This window comes from Petaurus breviceps, unplaced genomic scaffold, assembly GCF_028583685.1.
Source record: "Petaurus breviceps papuanus isolate PSGF00001 unplaced genomic scaffold, PetGlider_PUasm1.0 174, whole genome shotgun sequence".
Lineage (NCBI taxonomy): Eukaryota > Metazoa > Chordata > Mammalia > Diprotodontia > Petauridae > Petaurus > Petaurus breviceps.
In genome coordinates this window covers 11,453,918-11,468,494 of record NW_027185761.1, presented here as the reverse complement: position 1 = coordinate 11,468,494, position 14,577 = coordinate 11,453,918, and the positions used below count along the sequence as shown (strand labels likewise).

General features: G+C 36.2%; 1 protein-coding gene across 6 annotated transcripts in view; it reads right to left on the bottom strand.

Annotated features, from left to right (window-relative positions):
- The window catches only part of WNK2 (WNK lysine deficient protein kinase 2), a 234,188-nt gene that overhangs the window by 120,445 nt on the left and 99,166 nt on the right, over positions 1–14,577 (bottom strand). For all 6 annotated transcript variants that reach the window (XM_069083745.1, XM_069083746.1, XM_069083747.1 and 3 more), the window contains exon 5: positions 2,789–2,946. In XM_069083745.1, the coding sequence (XP_068939846.1) occupies positions 2,789–2,946 (158 nt within the window). The remainder of the gene's footprint in view (positions 1–2,788; positions 2,947–14,577) is intronic.

Genomic DNA, 14,577 nt, shown 5'->3' with positions numbered 1-14,577 from the left:
GAATGCAGTGGACTACCTTATGAAATGGGACATTTGGTGCCACATAAAGCAGAGGGTGAATAATCACCTGTCTGGGGTGTTGTAGAGGAAATTAGCACGTTAGTTCTGAAATCAGATTGCATTACTCTTTCAAAACCTCTGAAAGTTTTGAGTCTGGTTCTCTAAACATTTTTATTGCAAATTGCAGTGACACCCCACACCACATATGAACCAATTCTTTACCTTTCAATTCCTTATTCATATTCTTCCATGTGTTCTGAACTCAAACCTCAGAAGGCTATTTCATGAGGAGCATACAGGGAGAGCATTTTTAGAATTGAATTGGGACTTTTTATACTTTTAAGGTCCAAGTTTTTTAAGCACTTGCCATATCATTTGTGGGAACATCCACCAAAACAAACAAAAAACCACAACACTCCAGAGTTTATATCATTTTGCAAGTGGTAGATTCATTTATACTAGCATATCCCATTTACTTTTAAAGCAATCTACAATTTATGTATCTAATTTGATGATCCTTGCAACATTGTTCGGATATATTCAGAAACTATATACATTTTACACACCTGAAGAAATAAAGGAAGGAAAGCAATTAGGTGACATGTCCAATGTCACACAGCCATTAAGTGGTGACATGTCCAATGTCACACAGCCATTAAGTGGAAGAGTTGGGATGGGGCTTCCACCCTTGGTGCAGGGCTCTCCCCTAAATAAAGCACTATGCTGGGAACCATAGAAGGTACAAAAAATTCTAAGCCATTATCCCTGCCCTCCAGAAGTTTGCAATCCAGAAAAATATAACATGTACATAAATAGCCACAAGACAAGACAGAATAAGTACGATATGAGTACTACAAACACTGCACAATTTCCAAACATGGGAGATGTTATCTTTTTTAAATTGTTTAATCAAGGAAGGCATCCGGGAAAATGTGGAATTTGAGTTCAGAATGCAATTCTGGCAGATAAAAAGGACCGACTACCACTAAAAGGTCTCTATCCCAAAGAGACAAAAAAAAAAAAAAGGAAAAGGACCTATATTTATAGCAGCTCTTTTAATGGTGGCAAAGAATTGGAAATTGAAGGGATGTCCAACAATTGGGGAATGGCTGAACAAGTTGTGGTATGTGATTGTGATGAAAAACTATTTCACTATAAAAAATGATGAGCAAGGGTGGCTAGGTGGCGCAGTGAGTAGAGCACTGGTCCTGGAGTCAGGAGGATCTGAGTTCAAATCTGGCCTCAGACACTTAACACAAAAACTAGCTGTGTGACCTTGGGCAAGTTACTTAACCCCAATTGCCCTCCAAAAGGCAAAAAAAAAAAAATGATGAGCAGAATGCTCTCAGAAAAACCTAGAAAGACTTACAGCAACTGATACAAAGTAAAGTGAGCAGAACCAGGATGTCATTTTACACAGTAAAAGCAATACTGTACAATAATCAACAGTGAGTGACTTAGCTATTCTCTGCCATACAATGATCTTAGACAATTTGGAAGGTCTTATGATGAAAAAGAGAGTTCTTTCACTTCCAGAGAAAGAACTAATGGATTTTGAATGCTTTTTTATCATTCTTTATTTTTCTTGAGATTTTTGTCTGTGTTAATATGGAGATATGTTTTGCATGACTGCATATGTATAACATATCAAATTGCTTGCCTTCTCAATAAGGGGAGAAGGGAGAGAGGGAGAAAATTTGGAATTCAATTTTTTTAAATGAATGTTAAAAATTGTATTTACACATAATTGCAAAAAAAAAATTGAAGTTTTTTTTTTTTTTAAGGAGCTAGGAATACAACATTCCAGGTCTACAGGGGTATTATCAGTACAGACAGAGATTTGTATTTCAAATGCAATCCCTGACTCCTTTGCAAAACCAAATGTATAAAAAGTTAAGAGAAAGTTATTCTTTCAAGATCTATTCCTCAAATTCACAAAAACAAGAGCACCTAAAAGTAAGGATTGAATGCAATCCTACCATTATTGGAGGAACTTGTATTGGGCTATAATCAGACTGTAATGAACAAATCCCTTAATATCAGATTTATAAAAGCAACTGGTATTAATACTACTTGTAAAGAGACAATACAAGTACTGAGGTCAGGAGAACAGTGCTTCATGCCTAATGTAGGCACTGCTTCTCTTTTTTTAAAAACTCCAAGATTTGGGGCTACTTGCATTTTTCCCCAGGATTCCAGAATGAAATGTTTTTCTATGAGCAGATCTAAGCATCAGACCAAAAGTAAGTGAAAGAAAACTGATTGGGCTACTGCTAGAATGTGGTGTACTACTCTAACCTCAAAATAAATAAATGCTCAAATCTGGTGAAATCTCACATAGATTTTTATTTTTTACTCATTTGAATGAAGACCCTGGGGAAAAAGAAGGCAGGTTATAGGAGTCAGAATAAAGTATATCAGCATTTGATCTTCTGTTTTATAATAAATTTTCAGTCCTTAAAGTGAGTGTTGTAGTAATGCCTGGTGTTAGTGCTAAGAATCATAAAACAGCAGACTTGTTTGAACAGCTAAAGTCCTCCAATTAGAAGAAAAACTTCCATCAATAAGAAAAGATGAACGAACATTCCATCATCTGGGTCTTGAAAGCTGCACCACAGAATATACCAATCCTACTGAGACTTCTTGGGATTGGGTTTTGTTTTTAAAAGAAAAAGAAAGGATATTTATATTTCTAATAGGAGAGTTATGCACACAACTATATGGCCAGTAGGAGAGGAGAGAGAACTTTTCTAAAGAAACTGGGGATGGGACCTTGGAACAGACTTACACATGTGACCTTCCGGTAGATTTGGGCAGCATTCTGGCATTCTGAGTAGGGATATTCTGAGGTAGCCATTTCCAACATACACATCCCAAAGGCATACACGTCAACAGATTCATCATAGTGCTCTTCATACATCTCTGGGGCCATGAATTCTGGGGTTCCTGGGCATATAAAAAAGAAACACAAAAGTTAACCCAAATACCAACCTCACATAAGAAAAGTAAGGCTGCCCTCCTTCTGCACTCTTCAAAATATTTAGCGCTCAGGATTTTGGGATCAAAACAAGAAGACCTTTAAAAACATAATACAGAATCACAGTATCTCAAAGTTGGAAAGAACCAACTGCTAGTGCCTTCCCCTTTAGAATTACCCCCCAAGTATATATCTTGTATGTACCTGGATTTCAATATGTCATCTCCCTCTTTAGAATGAAAGTTCCTTGAGGGCAGTGACTATTGTGGTTTTTTTTTTTGGCTTTCCTTTGTATCCCTAGCACTAAGAAGAGTGGTACACCGTAAGCACTTAAATGTCTGTTAAATGATCAATCAAATGACTTCAGAGACCCATTACTAAGAAATAACTTCCTAGCCCAACCTAAGCCAGAATTCCTTCTACAGAGTCTATCCTAGGAGGGGGCATCTAGCCTTTGCTTAGAAAAAAAAAAAGCACTGCAGGCTGGTAAGAACTGCAGTCTCCCGAGACAGCTGAAAAGAATCCAGGACTGGACTAACCACATATTACAAAGATATAAAGATATGAGTTATACATATAACTCAAGAATGAAAATTAATACAAATGGAGTGTCATCACCAAATTATGATTTAAGAACTAAAAGATTCCTATTTAATAAGTGAATAAGATGACACAATGAAGGAATAAGATAAAAGTATTTTCTTCCCAAAGCACCAACAATTCAGTATCATACTGTCTTAATCCTTAATATATGAATTATCAAGTGTTAAACACGTAATAGACACTCCAAGGTTTCCAAACTTTTTTGATTGCACAGTATCATCAATTAGAAAAAAACTGAACATATCTCCTACCCTCAATACATGCATAATGGCAGGTAGCTTTGGAAGTCAGAAGACCTGGGTTAAAATTCTCCCTCAGACACAAATTACTTGTATGACCCACAGCTAGGTAAAATGGGATAATAATGAGGGCTATTGTGAGAATTTAATAAGAAGCACATTATAAAACCTAAAGTGCCACATAAATGTTAGTATATTTACTTATTTATAGCATGTACCATCACACTAATAATTACTAACATTAGAAAATTCACCAGAAAATAGAAATTAAACAAGGATGTGATAAAGATGAAATGAAGTTGATCCCAGAGTCACTAAGAAGCCACTGGAATTTACTGAGTACAGCAGTGACATGCTTATATCTACATTTAAGATGGAAATAGATAACAGAAAAAATTAAGTCGAAGCAACCAATTAAGAATCTATTATAATAAATAGTCTAAGTGGATGGAGGTGAGGGAGTAACTATGTAAGGAGAAAGAAGTGGATGAATGCGAGCAGTTGTGAAGGTAATAATGATAAAAATCTAATTAGGTGAATGGATTAATTCATTTATCACTGATCATTAAATAAATTGATAAATAATATTATTTATTAATATATTATTGTTAATTAAGTGAATGAGAAGAGGGAGAATGAGGAGTCAAGGATAATGCCAACGTTGTGAAGCTGTGACTGGAATGAAGATTGTGCCCTCTTCAGAAATATGGATGGCTGAAAAATGGGATTAGTATAGAGGCGGTGAAGGATGGTGGTGGTTTGAGATGCCTTTAGGACACCAAATTCAAAGTGATCAGCAGGCAATTTGTGATGTGGGACAGGAGCTCAGGAGAGAGACTTGGGCTGGATTTAGTGAACTGGGAGTCAGCTGCATAGAGATGATAATTAAACCCATGAGTACTGATCAAATCAGTAGGTAAGAATATAGAAATGGGGTGGCTAGGTGGTGCAGTGAATAGAGCACCGGCCCTGGAGTCGGGAGTCCCTGAGTTCAAATCCGGCCTCAGACATTTAACACAAAAACTAGCCATATGACCTTGGGCAAGTCACTTAACCCCAACTGCCCTCCAAAAGGCAAAAAAAAAAAAAAAAGAATGTAGAGAAATTTTTGGTCAACAAGCACTTATTTAAGTACTTAGAAGAAGGCCCAAGACAGAGCCTTGAGGTGCAGCCACAGACACACTATAGGAGAGGATTCAATAAAAGAGAATGAGAAAGAAAAGAAAGACAGATAGAAGGAAATGTGAGGGAAAACCAGTCTGTGAGTAGCCTAAAGAAGGGAGAAGTATATTCAGGAGGAAACAGTGGTCACCATCTTCAAATGCTGAATAGAAGAGATCAAGAAGGACCATAAATAAGAAAAGGTCATCAGATTTGGCAACATAAGAGATTATTGGTACCTTTGAACAGAACAGCTTCAATTAAGGGAGGAAGTCAAAGGCAGCAAAGAGATTAAGAACCTAAAATATGAGAAGGAGGGCAGTGTCCTCAATGGAAAGAAATGAAATTAAGAAGCATTTAGAAGTAAAGGTAATATAATTAAACCCCATCCTTACTTTCTCCTCTTGGCCTACTTGCTCTTTTCCACAGAAAAATGCAAATATTATACTTATACTTGCAGTTACTCACCAAAGTACTATATTAATTTCACATTTAAAGAAAATTCAGAGAGGGAAATAATTGCTAGAATATAAATTTTTTTTCACGTAAAATCCCACTCACATTTTGTGGAAAGTCAGGGTTTTGTGGGATATAGTTTGGTTCATTGGATCAAATTTAGAACACGGGACCAATCATCTTTCATATCCCTTTCCAGATCTAAACATCTTAGGGTGTTATTATTCTAGAAGGAGCACTGAGCTTAAAACAAACTTAATTTGGTTTTTCATCCCCTAGACCTGTCATTTGACTACTTAACAAGGTACTCCAGGTTGGTACATGAAACTAAATCCATAGAAAAAAACTACACATAGGAAAATGACCTAGAAAGTAACCCAAGGTGACCCTGGAGCCCTACCACGCAGGCTTAGAAGCATCTGCTCTGAATTAAAGGGCCACTTAACCCCTTTCGAGTGTCTTTGCACTCTGAGATCAGCAAAAGTATAAAAAGTGCCCTGGAGACAGTCCTGATGGTGGAACAGTGTTAGCTGGAGAACCACACCAACTCCAACCAGTGCCGTTTTTGAACCCAGTCTCCCCTCCACCTAGGGATCCTCACTTCTAATACATTAGTGGGAAATCATCAAAAGGTAGAGTATGTGCTTATAAAGAGTTTTTGTACTCCCAAGAGGAATGGCTAGAAAGGGGGGGTTTAAGATAGATCAAGTGAGAGTTGAGAGCACCTAGAAGCACCTTTGAGTCAGGAGACTTTATTTTTTCTCTCATTAATTCACTATGTGAACTTGAGCATCTCTGAGCCTCAGTTTCTCAATAGTCACATAACGAGGGGGTCTGGACAAGCTGAAGTCTATGGTCATCTACAATTCTAAGCTTCTCTGAATCTGTGACTAAGTGCAGGGGTGGAGAGAAGCAAGACAAGATTTGATGGGTATGAGAACACAGTGCATCAATTAGGAATAATGCTAATTAAATTCCATAGAACAGGAAGTTTTAGCAATTATATAAAAAGGAAATGTTTACTTTCCTGAAGCTCAAAGTATCCTTTGTCCAAAGAACAATATTTTTTTTAATTACTTTAAAAAATTCATCTTTTCTTCTGTCTGCTATAGCCCTGTAGTGATTTTATCTTGACTGGCAGTTCTATGAATTGATAATAAAGCCAGCAGTGGATGAAAGGAATCAACAAAAGCTATTTAACCTTCAACTTCAATTTCTTCAACTGGCTTTTCACCGAGGGCTCCTACATCACCTGGCACACCATGGAATGCTACTCCCATGTTTCAAGCAGCTTTTCATGGCTTCAGACGGCAGATAAAATCTGCTTCCAGCCAGACCTGCAAAGTTCTAAGAAGTTTCTTCGTCATTAGCAGGGCTGACTCTGTTCAGACTTAGCAGAGAGAATTACTTTTGGTCCTAGGGATGGCAAAGGTAAAGAGAAACAGTTTTTATTCAGAAAAATGTTGTACAGAGAATTCTTTGTCAAGCATGGGTTATACTTGATGACTTCTGAGGTCAACTGGAGAAGAGCTAAACAAATTATTGAATAGAAATGTAACAAGATACTATTGTGATTTAAGAAACAATGAGAATGATGGTTCCAAGGAAATCTGGGAAGACCAGTATGAAGTGAAGCAGAAAGTATTGAGCAGAAGCAGAACAATTTATATAAGAATAACAATTATAAAACACTTTAGTATTCTAATCAATACAATGACCCCTTGATTCCAGAGGACTCATGATAAAACATATTACCCACTACCTGAAAGAGAGGTGATTGATTTCCAGCATTTATACATTTTTTGGACATGGTCAATGAAAGAATTTGTTTTGTCTGGCTATGTATTTTTGTTATAAAGATTTCGTTTTGTTTTTCAACAGGGGAAGGAGAGAAAATAGATTTTTCTTCATCAAAATATAATAATGTTTAAAAAGGTATGGAACAAAAATATTCCAGATGTATTTTGATTTGAGTAGTGACAGAACTATCACTTGCCTCAGTTGGGACAACATACTCCTCTCAATGAAGCCTATGAACTCATTAGTTCTTTTGAATGCCATGGTACATGTTGAATTATATTGATATTCAAGTCTACTAAAACTCACAAATCTATTGCGCAAGGACTATTAATTAACCAAGTCATCTCCACCACATGAAACTGATTTAAGATGATTTGTGGAGTTGAGTTTTTGAAACTAAGTGTAGGAGGCATCATGCCTAGGGCTAGGGCTTGTCTCACTTGTACCCTCTCTTGGTCAAAGCATGTCTGGATAACTGACATATTTTAGAAAGGATGTTAATTAGCTTTAAGCAGCCAGAAGAGTGTGATCAGGGGGGGGGCCAGATCTACCATACAAGGGTTATATGAAAGAACTAGCAATGTTTAGCGTAGGGGCTGGGAAGATAGGGTGAAATGACAGAATACCTATATTGAAGTAGCTGGTGATATGTCACATGAAAAAGAGATTGGACTTGCTTGGCCCCAAAGGTGACAGGAATATATGGAAGTATCATAGAGGCAGTTTTAGGATTCATGCATTGAAAAATGCCCTAACAATTAGCGATCTTCCTTTAAGATGAAGCTCAGGCTTCTGCATGAAGTTCTAACTAACCTCCAAAATGCTAGTGCCCTTCCCTCCCATGCTACTTTGTATGAAGTGAGTGTGAGTGTGTGTGTGTGTGTGTGTGTGTGTGTGTGTGTGTGTGTGTGTGTAGACTTATTGTCTACCCTCAGTAAAATGTAAGCTCATTGATGAGTAGGGATTGTTTCATACTTTGTCCATGAATCCCCAACACCTAGCATGGATGCCTGGTGCACAGAAAGTGCTAAATACTTGTTGACTGATTTCCACAAGGGAGACAGGATGCCTGTAAGGTTAGTAAGTTCTTGTTCACTAGACGTCTTCAAGCAAGGCTGAATTACCATTTGTCACATATATTGTATATGGGATCTTTAGTTAGATAAAAGTTGGTCTAAATGGCCTTAGAGGTCCCTTACAATAGATTTCACAATTCTGACAACACTCGCCTCTCGTATATTTCATCTTTCTAGCCTGGTCTGCCAAGATTGTTTGGCATTTTGACCCTATTACACAGAAATATCCCTCAAAGAATCACTGAGGAGACCTCAAAAGCAAGCACACAGAATTTCAAGGCTGGAATAGACTTCCGAGGCGAGTTCAGCCCGAACTAAAACAAGAATTCTGTCTGTAAAATACCAGAGATCATCCAGCCTTTGCCTGAAGACCTCCATTCAAGGGAGGACCCATTCTAATCCCCTTTTAGACAACTCTTCTCGCTTTCTGATCCCAAGCAACTCCAACGCTTTTTTGAGTACGTAAGAAATTGACAACCCAAATTCCCAAATGCCATAAACAGTTTTACTTCTTGAATAGACCCAGTGGGAAAAGAGTGACTATAGCATACATTGAAATCTATGGCATTTATTATATGGTTTCAAGCTGTGTTTTCATTCTGTCTCATATTTAGAAACAGAAGTGGGCATGAGCCAGCAGATTCTACCATGTACAAGCTGCTCCCAGGGAGTAAACAGGCGCCTCTATATCAACACTTTTAGGTCACTTGGGTGCCACTGATGTCTCTGAAATAACCATTGACAAAGTGATCCCTTGGCAACCTATAATAGCTGATGTGGCTTCTCAGAATACCTCATTTTACCCCAGCGACTAGCACCTCTATGGGGGAGAACCATATTCATTAAAAAAAGGTTAAGAGCTCATTACTGATGAATGGACTCGACCTTTCTACTAATAAAAGCATCCAAAATAAAAGCAGTCACTTATGTGTTGTCTGTGGCATGCTCTGATTTTCAGGGTGCTTTACAAGTCTGCCTATCACTGTAGTCTCAATATCCCTGAGTAATAATGAGTGTAAGACTTACTGTATCTGTATAATAAATTAGGAAGATGAGGTCCCAAGAAGGGAAGTGACTTGTCTGAGGTCTCATAACTGTGAAGCAGCAGACTAGACAGCACTGTGTCAAATGCAAAAGATGTAATTGCTTCCAATAATTTTTATTCTGCTTAGCAAACACAGATAGGTTCTTATGATATAATATAGTCTCATGACATAAACTACCCTATAAAAATCTGTTTTATCAAAGTGCATAACCCAACATTTGAGTGCCAAATACATAGCACTATAGGGGATGGTATATCCAGGACCCAAGAAGCACATCAGTATTCCTTGGAATTAGAACAAGAAAGTAGAAAGATATTTCTTTAACCCCTTTGAGGCTAGACAGATCAAGTAGTTTATTCTGGCAAAAATCATCTGAAAACCTCCAAGTCTGACATCTTTCATAAGATCATAGATTCATAACCAGCAAGAACTCTTTGTATAATCCAATTTAACCTATTCCCTCCCCACTCCCCATCTAATCCTACAGATAAAGAAAGTGAGATCCTTGGAAAGAAGTGTGCCCAGGGTCAGACAGGTAGTATCTTCTTATTCCATCCCATCACCTACATAACCTTAAATATGGCTTCAATTTTGCACCCTCTACAATATAATCCAAAATAAGACTCAAGTTCTACTAGCTTATCCAAGAACTAGCTCTGTGATCTTGGGAAAGTTCTCGATGTTGCTAGCCATCAATATAATTTTTGAGAACCCAGGCTCAGTCCCACACCACAGCAAGGAACTGGCCAAAGACTTATTGCAGCATTTATAAACATATGTCTATATAAACAACTAAGTATCAAAGACAGTACACTGCCTTGTTCCCTGGTGGGTTTTTTTTTTTTTATCATTTTATTTATCTCCCCAACTTTCATGAAAACTCCATGTGGGCCATTTCTTAAGACATTTTCTGTATTACACAATGTTTATCCCACAACTATATGCATTTCAGGCATTCAAAAACATTCATTGATTTCCTATATAAATTAAGTTGCTCATCAACTTTTAAAATATTTCCCACTTCCTCCCCCTCATTATTTGATATAATTCTGAACATGCTAGCAATAGCAATAAGACAAAAGAAAGAAATTAAAGTAATAAAGATAGGTAAAGAGGAGATAAAAATATTCCTGTTTGCAGATGATATGATGGGTCACTTGGAAAATCCTAGGGACTGAGCAAAGATACTAAGATAGTTAATAGCTTCAACAAAGCGGGGCAACACAAGAAGCAATAATGGAAAGGGAAAACCCATTCAAAATAATTACAAAAGGCAAAAAAAAAATCTGATGATCAATCTCCCAAAGTATGCAATAGGCTGTATAGATTCAATTACAAAATGTTTCTTAAAGAAATAAAGAATTTAGATAGTTGGAGGAATATCCAATGCTCGTGGTTAGGCTATACCAATATAAAAAATAACAATACTACCAAAATTAATTTACACTTTTAATGCCATGCCAACCACCTTTAAAAAGAACTGAAGTAAAGAACATAATACTATGTTTACAGCAGATAAGGGGAAGAAATGTAAAAAAAATTATAAAAAATTTTACAGATTGCTAGAGGAAAATATAAACTTAACTCTTATAACTTTAAATATGAATGGATCAAACAATCCAATAAAACAAAAAAGAGTGACAGATTGAATAACAAAATCCTACAATCTGTTGCTTACAAGAAACACACTTTAAAAATAAAATCATTCACAAAATAAATGTGATGTGATGGGGAAAAATTTACTATGTTTTAAGTGAATCTAAAAAGTCAGGAGTGGCAATTACAATATCAAAGCAAAAATAAATATTCAAAATATAAATAAAAAGGGATAATGCTATACTAATCAAATTACCAGGGGAATATTTTTGCAGATACTGATAAAACAATAACAAAATTCATTTACAAAAACAGAAGATCTATAATATCAAGGGAAATGATGAAAAGAAGGAATGAAGAGTAAGTAGAACTTCCAGATTTCAAACCATATTATAAAGCAGCAGTCATTGAAATCTTCTAGTACTGGCTAAAGAACAGAAAGATAGATCAAGATAACAGACTAGACAACGGTTATTCAGAAACAACAGAACTCAATAACCCAGTGTTTGGTAAAGTGGAAATTATAAGTTATCTAGGGGAAAACTCCCTATCTGATAAAAACTGTTTGGAAAACTGGAAAGCAATCTGGCAGAAGTTACACTTATACCAACATTTATACCCCATTTCATAATACATTTTAAATGGATACATAACCTTACTATTAAAGGTCAGACTATAAAAAAATTAGAACATAAACATTTCACAGGTATGGGTAGGCGATAAATATATATATTAGAGAGGGGAAGGCAGGGAAAATGGGGTTAAGTGACTTGCCCAAGGTCACACAGCTAGTAAGTGTCTAAGGACAGATCTGAACTCAGGAAGATGAATTTTCCTTACTCCAGGCCCAGTGCTCTATCTACTGTACCATCTAACTGCAATTCCGGAAGGTAAAATATATAACTTTGATTACTCGAAACTGAAAAATTTCTGCACAAACAAAATTAACACATCTAGAATAATAAAGTAAGTGGTCAAACTGGGGGAAAGAAATCTTTATCATATTTATCTGATAAGGTTTTTCTATTTAAGATAGATAATCCATCATAAGTATATATGTGTGTATATACATATAAATACATACACACATGTGTGTGTGCGAGTGTGTGTGTGTGTGTGGGGGGGTGTACTATGAGCCATTCCTCAAGAGATCAATGGTCAAAGGATATGAACAAACAGTTCTCAAAAGAACAACTACAAAGTATTCACTACCACATGAAAAAATGCTCCAAATTACTAATAAGAGAAATGTGAATCAAAACAATCCTAAAGTTGTACATAACACCCAACTAATTGGCAAAAATGACAACAAATGGCAACAGTCAATGTTGGAGGGGCTGTGGAAAAATAAGCACATTAAACCAAGTTGGGGAAGCTATGAAATAGTAGAACAATTCAATCTGAATTATCGAAATTAAGTGACTAAAATATCCACTCTCTACGAACCAGAGACTCCATTAGTGGGCTTATACCCAAGGAAATCATTAATAAGAAAAAAGTCTCCATTATACTCAACAACATTTATAGCAGTACTTTTTGTGATAGTTAAGAATTAGAAACAAAGTAGATGCCCATCAACTGGAAAATAGCTAAAAACAACTGTGGTACATGAATGTAATGGAATATTACTGTTCTGTAACAAATGATGCGTGTGATGAATACACAGAAGGATGGAAGATTTATATGAATTGTACAGAATGAAGTAAGCAGAGTCAAGAAAACAGTAAACACAATAGCTACAATGTAAATGGAAAGAATGACATGAATAATCCAAAGTAAATGTAACAAAATTATAAAAATCAAACAGGACTCATTGAAGAGCTATGAAAAAATATTCCTGACCTGCTCTTTCATGTAAGTGGGAGGTACACAGGTGTTAACACATATTTTCATGTATTTTCAAGGTATCAATCATTTGTGCTAATTTCCCCCCTCCCTTAAAAAATAATACTATTTGTCCAATGAGATGACTCCCTGGGATGGGGAGAGGGAGGGATACTTGGGATAACTCTGTTAATGTGAGAAACAGAAAATATAAATAGAAGTTTAAAAAAAATTTGCTATTCATCTATGATCTGAATGTTCTTCTTTCATGGCAAATGGTTTTCCTTAAGGAATTTTTTGACAAGAGAAAAGCTGAAACAGTCTTATAATACTTCTATTTGTATAACACTTTCAAGTGCTTTCATTTGATCTTTTTAACAACACTGGGTATTGTCATCATTATCCAAACTATAGAAGCTAACATTACAAAGTTACCGGCAGAATCCTTCTAAAGCAGAAGAGAGAGATAAAATTCTTAGGATGTTTTTAACTTTTTTTTTTTAACTTCTAAAATGACTATGATTTCATCAAAATGGTCCCCTGTTCACTCATGTTAGAACAGCAAAGGTACAGGTGTGATTTACCGTTTTTGAAAGACTCAGAGAAATGCATTCATAAAAAAAAAAAAGATAAGCAACCTCCATATTTATTTGTTGCTTAGACATTTTGATTCTAACCATTCTAGTTATTCCATTATCCTTGTAAAATGCATTTATCAGTCTTAATAGGAAATGGCTGTAATGAGAGCTCACGTTACTTCTTCTCTAAGAGATGAGTAAGCATACTGGCTCTGGAGAAGAGTTAGAAGTCTGTGGAACAGTGTCAAGGGAATCAGGAAGGTTCTGTAGTAATTGTTTTTACGACAAGGGCACTAGTCATTAAGAGATACTACATTTTACCATGATTAGCTTGCTAATATAACATAGAAATTGAATTGGCTTTTCAAATACCTTGACAGCATCTTGTTGAATAAATGGAATAAAAATAAAGGATGAAAACGTGTCTCTTTATAGACTGAAGTTATAAATTATTGGGCAGCATATGTTTGGAATTTTAACAGTATTTGGGAGAGGTGGTAACCGTACTGAATGCATCTAAATAACCAAAGCCCAATCATATTTATTTCTTAAGAAAACAAAAAACAAAAATTATCTAGATTGACATCTTGTTTTGCAACTCTGATGCACTTATTATATAAAATATTATTTATTGTGGCTGTTAGTGTTTTACCACCCCCTTTCCATTCACTCCTTGGTCAGCTTTCAACAAGGATTTGTGAAGGGTCTACTATGCGCAAGTCATGTGCTCAATGAGGTAAATACAGAGCCAAAGCCAAAATACTCTCTGCCTCTTAAGATATTTGCCACTTTTGAGTGATGCATTATGCATAGATATGTAAATTCAAATTAATTTTAGGAGGGAGTATATTAACAACTGTTGTGAGCAGAAAATGCTGTGTATGTAAACACCTGAGCTGAGTCTTGAGGAAAGTTACAGACACAGAGAGGTAGAACTGAGGGGGGAGTGTGTTCCGGACATGAGGTAGAGCTGAGGGGGGAATGTATTCAAGACACGATGGATGAATATTCTGTACAGAGGATGGAAAGAGAATGCCAAATTCAAGGAGGGAACTGCAAAGCAAGGCCTGTGTGGCCACCGTGATGCAAAGGTACATGAAAGAAGTCTAGAACAGTAGGCTGAAACCAGATCCCAATGGACTTTGTATTTTATCCTAGGGACAACAGGGAACCACTCAAAATAGGGGAGTTATAGTCAGACCTGCACTTTAGGAATATTAC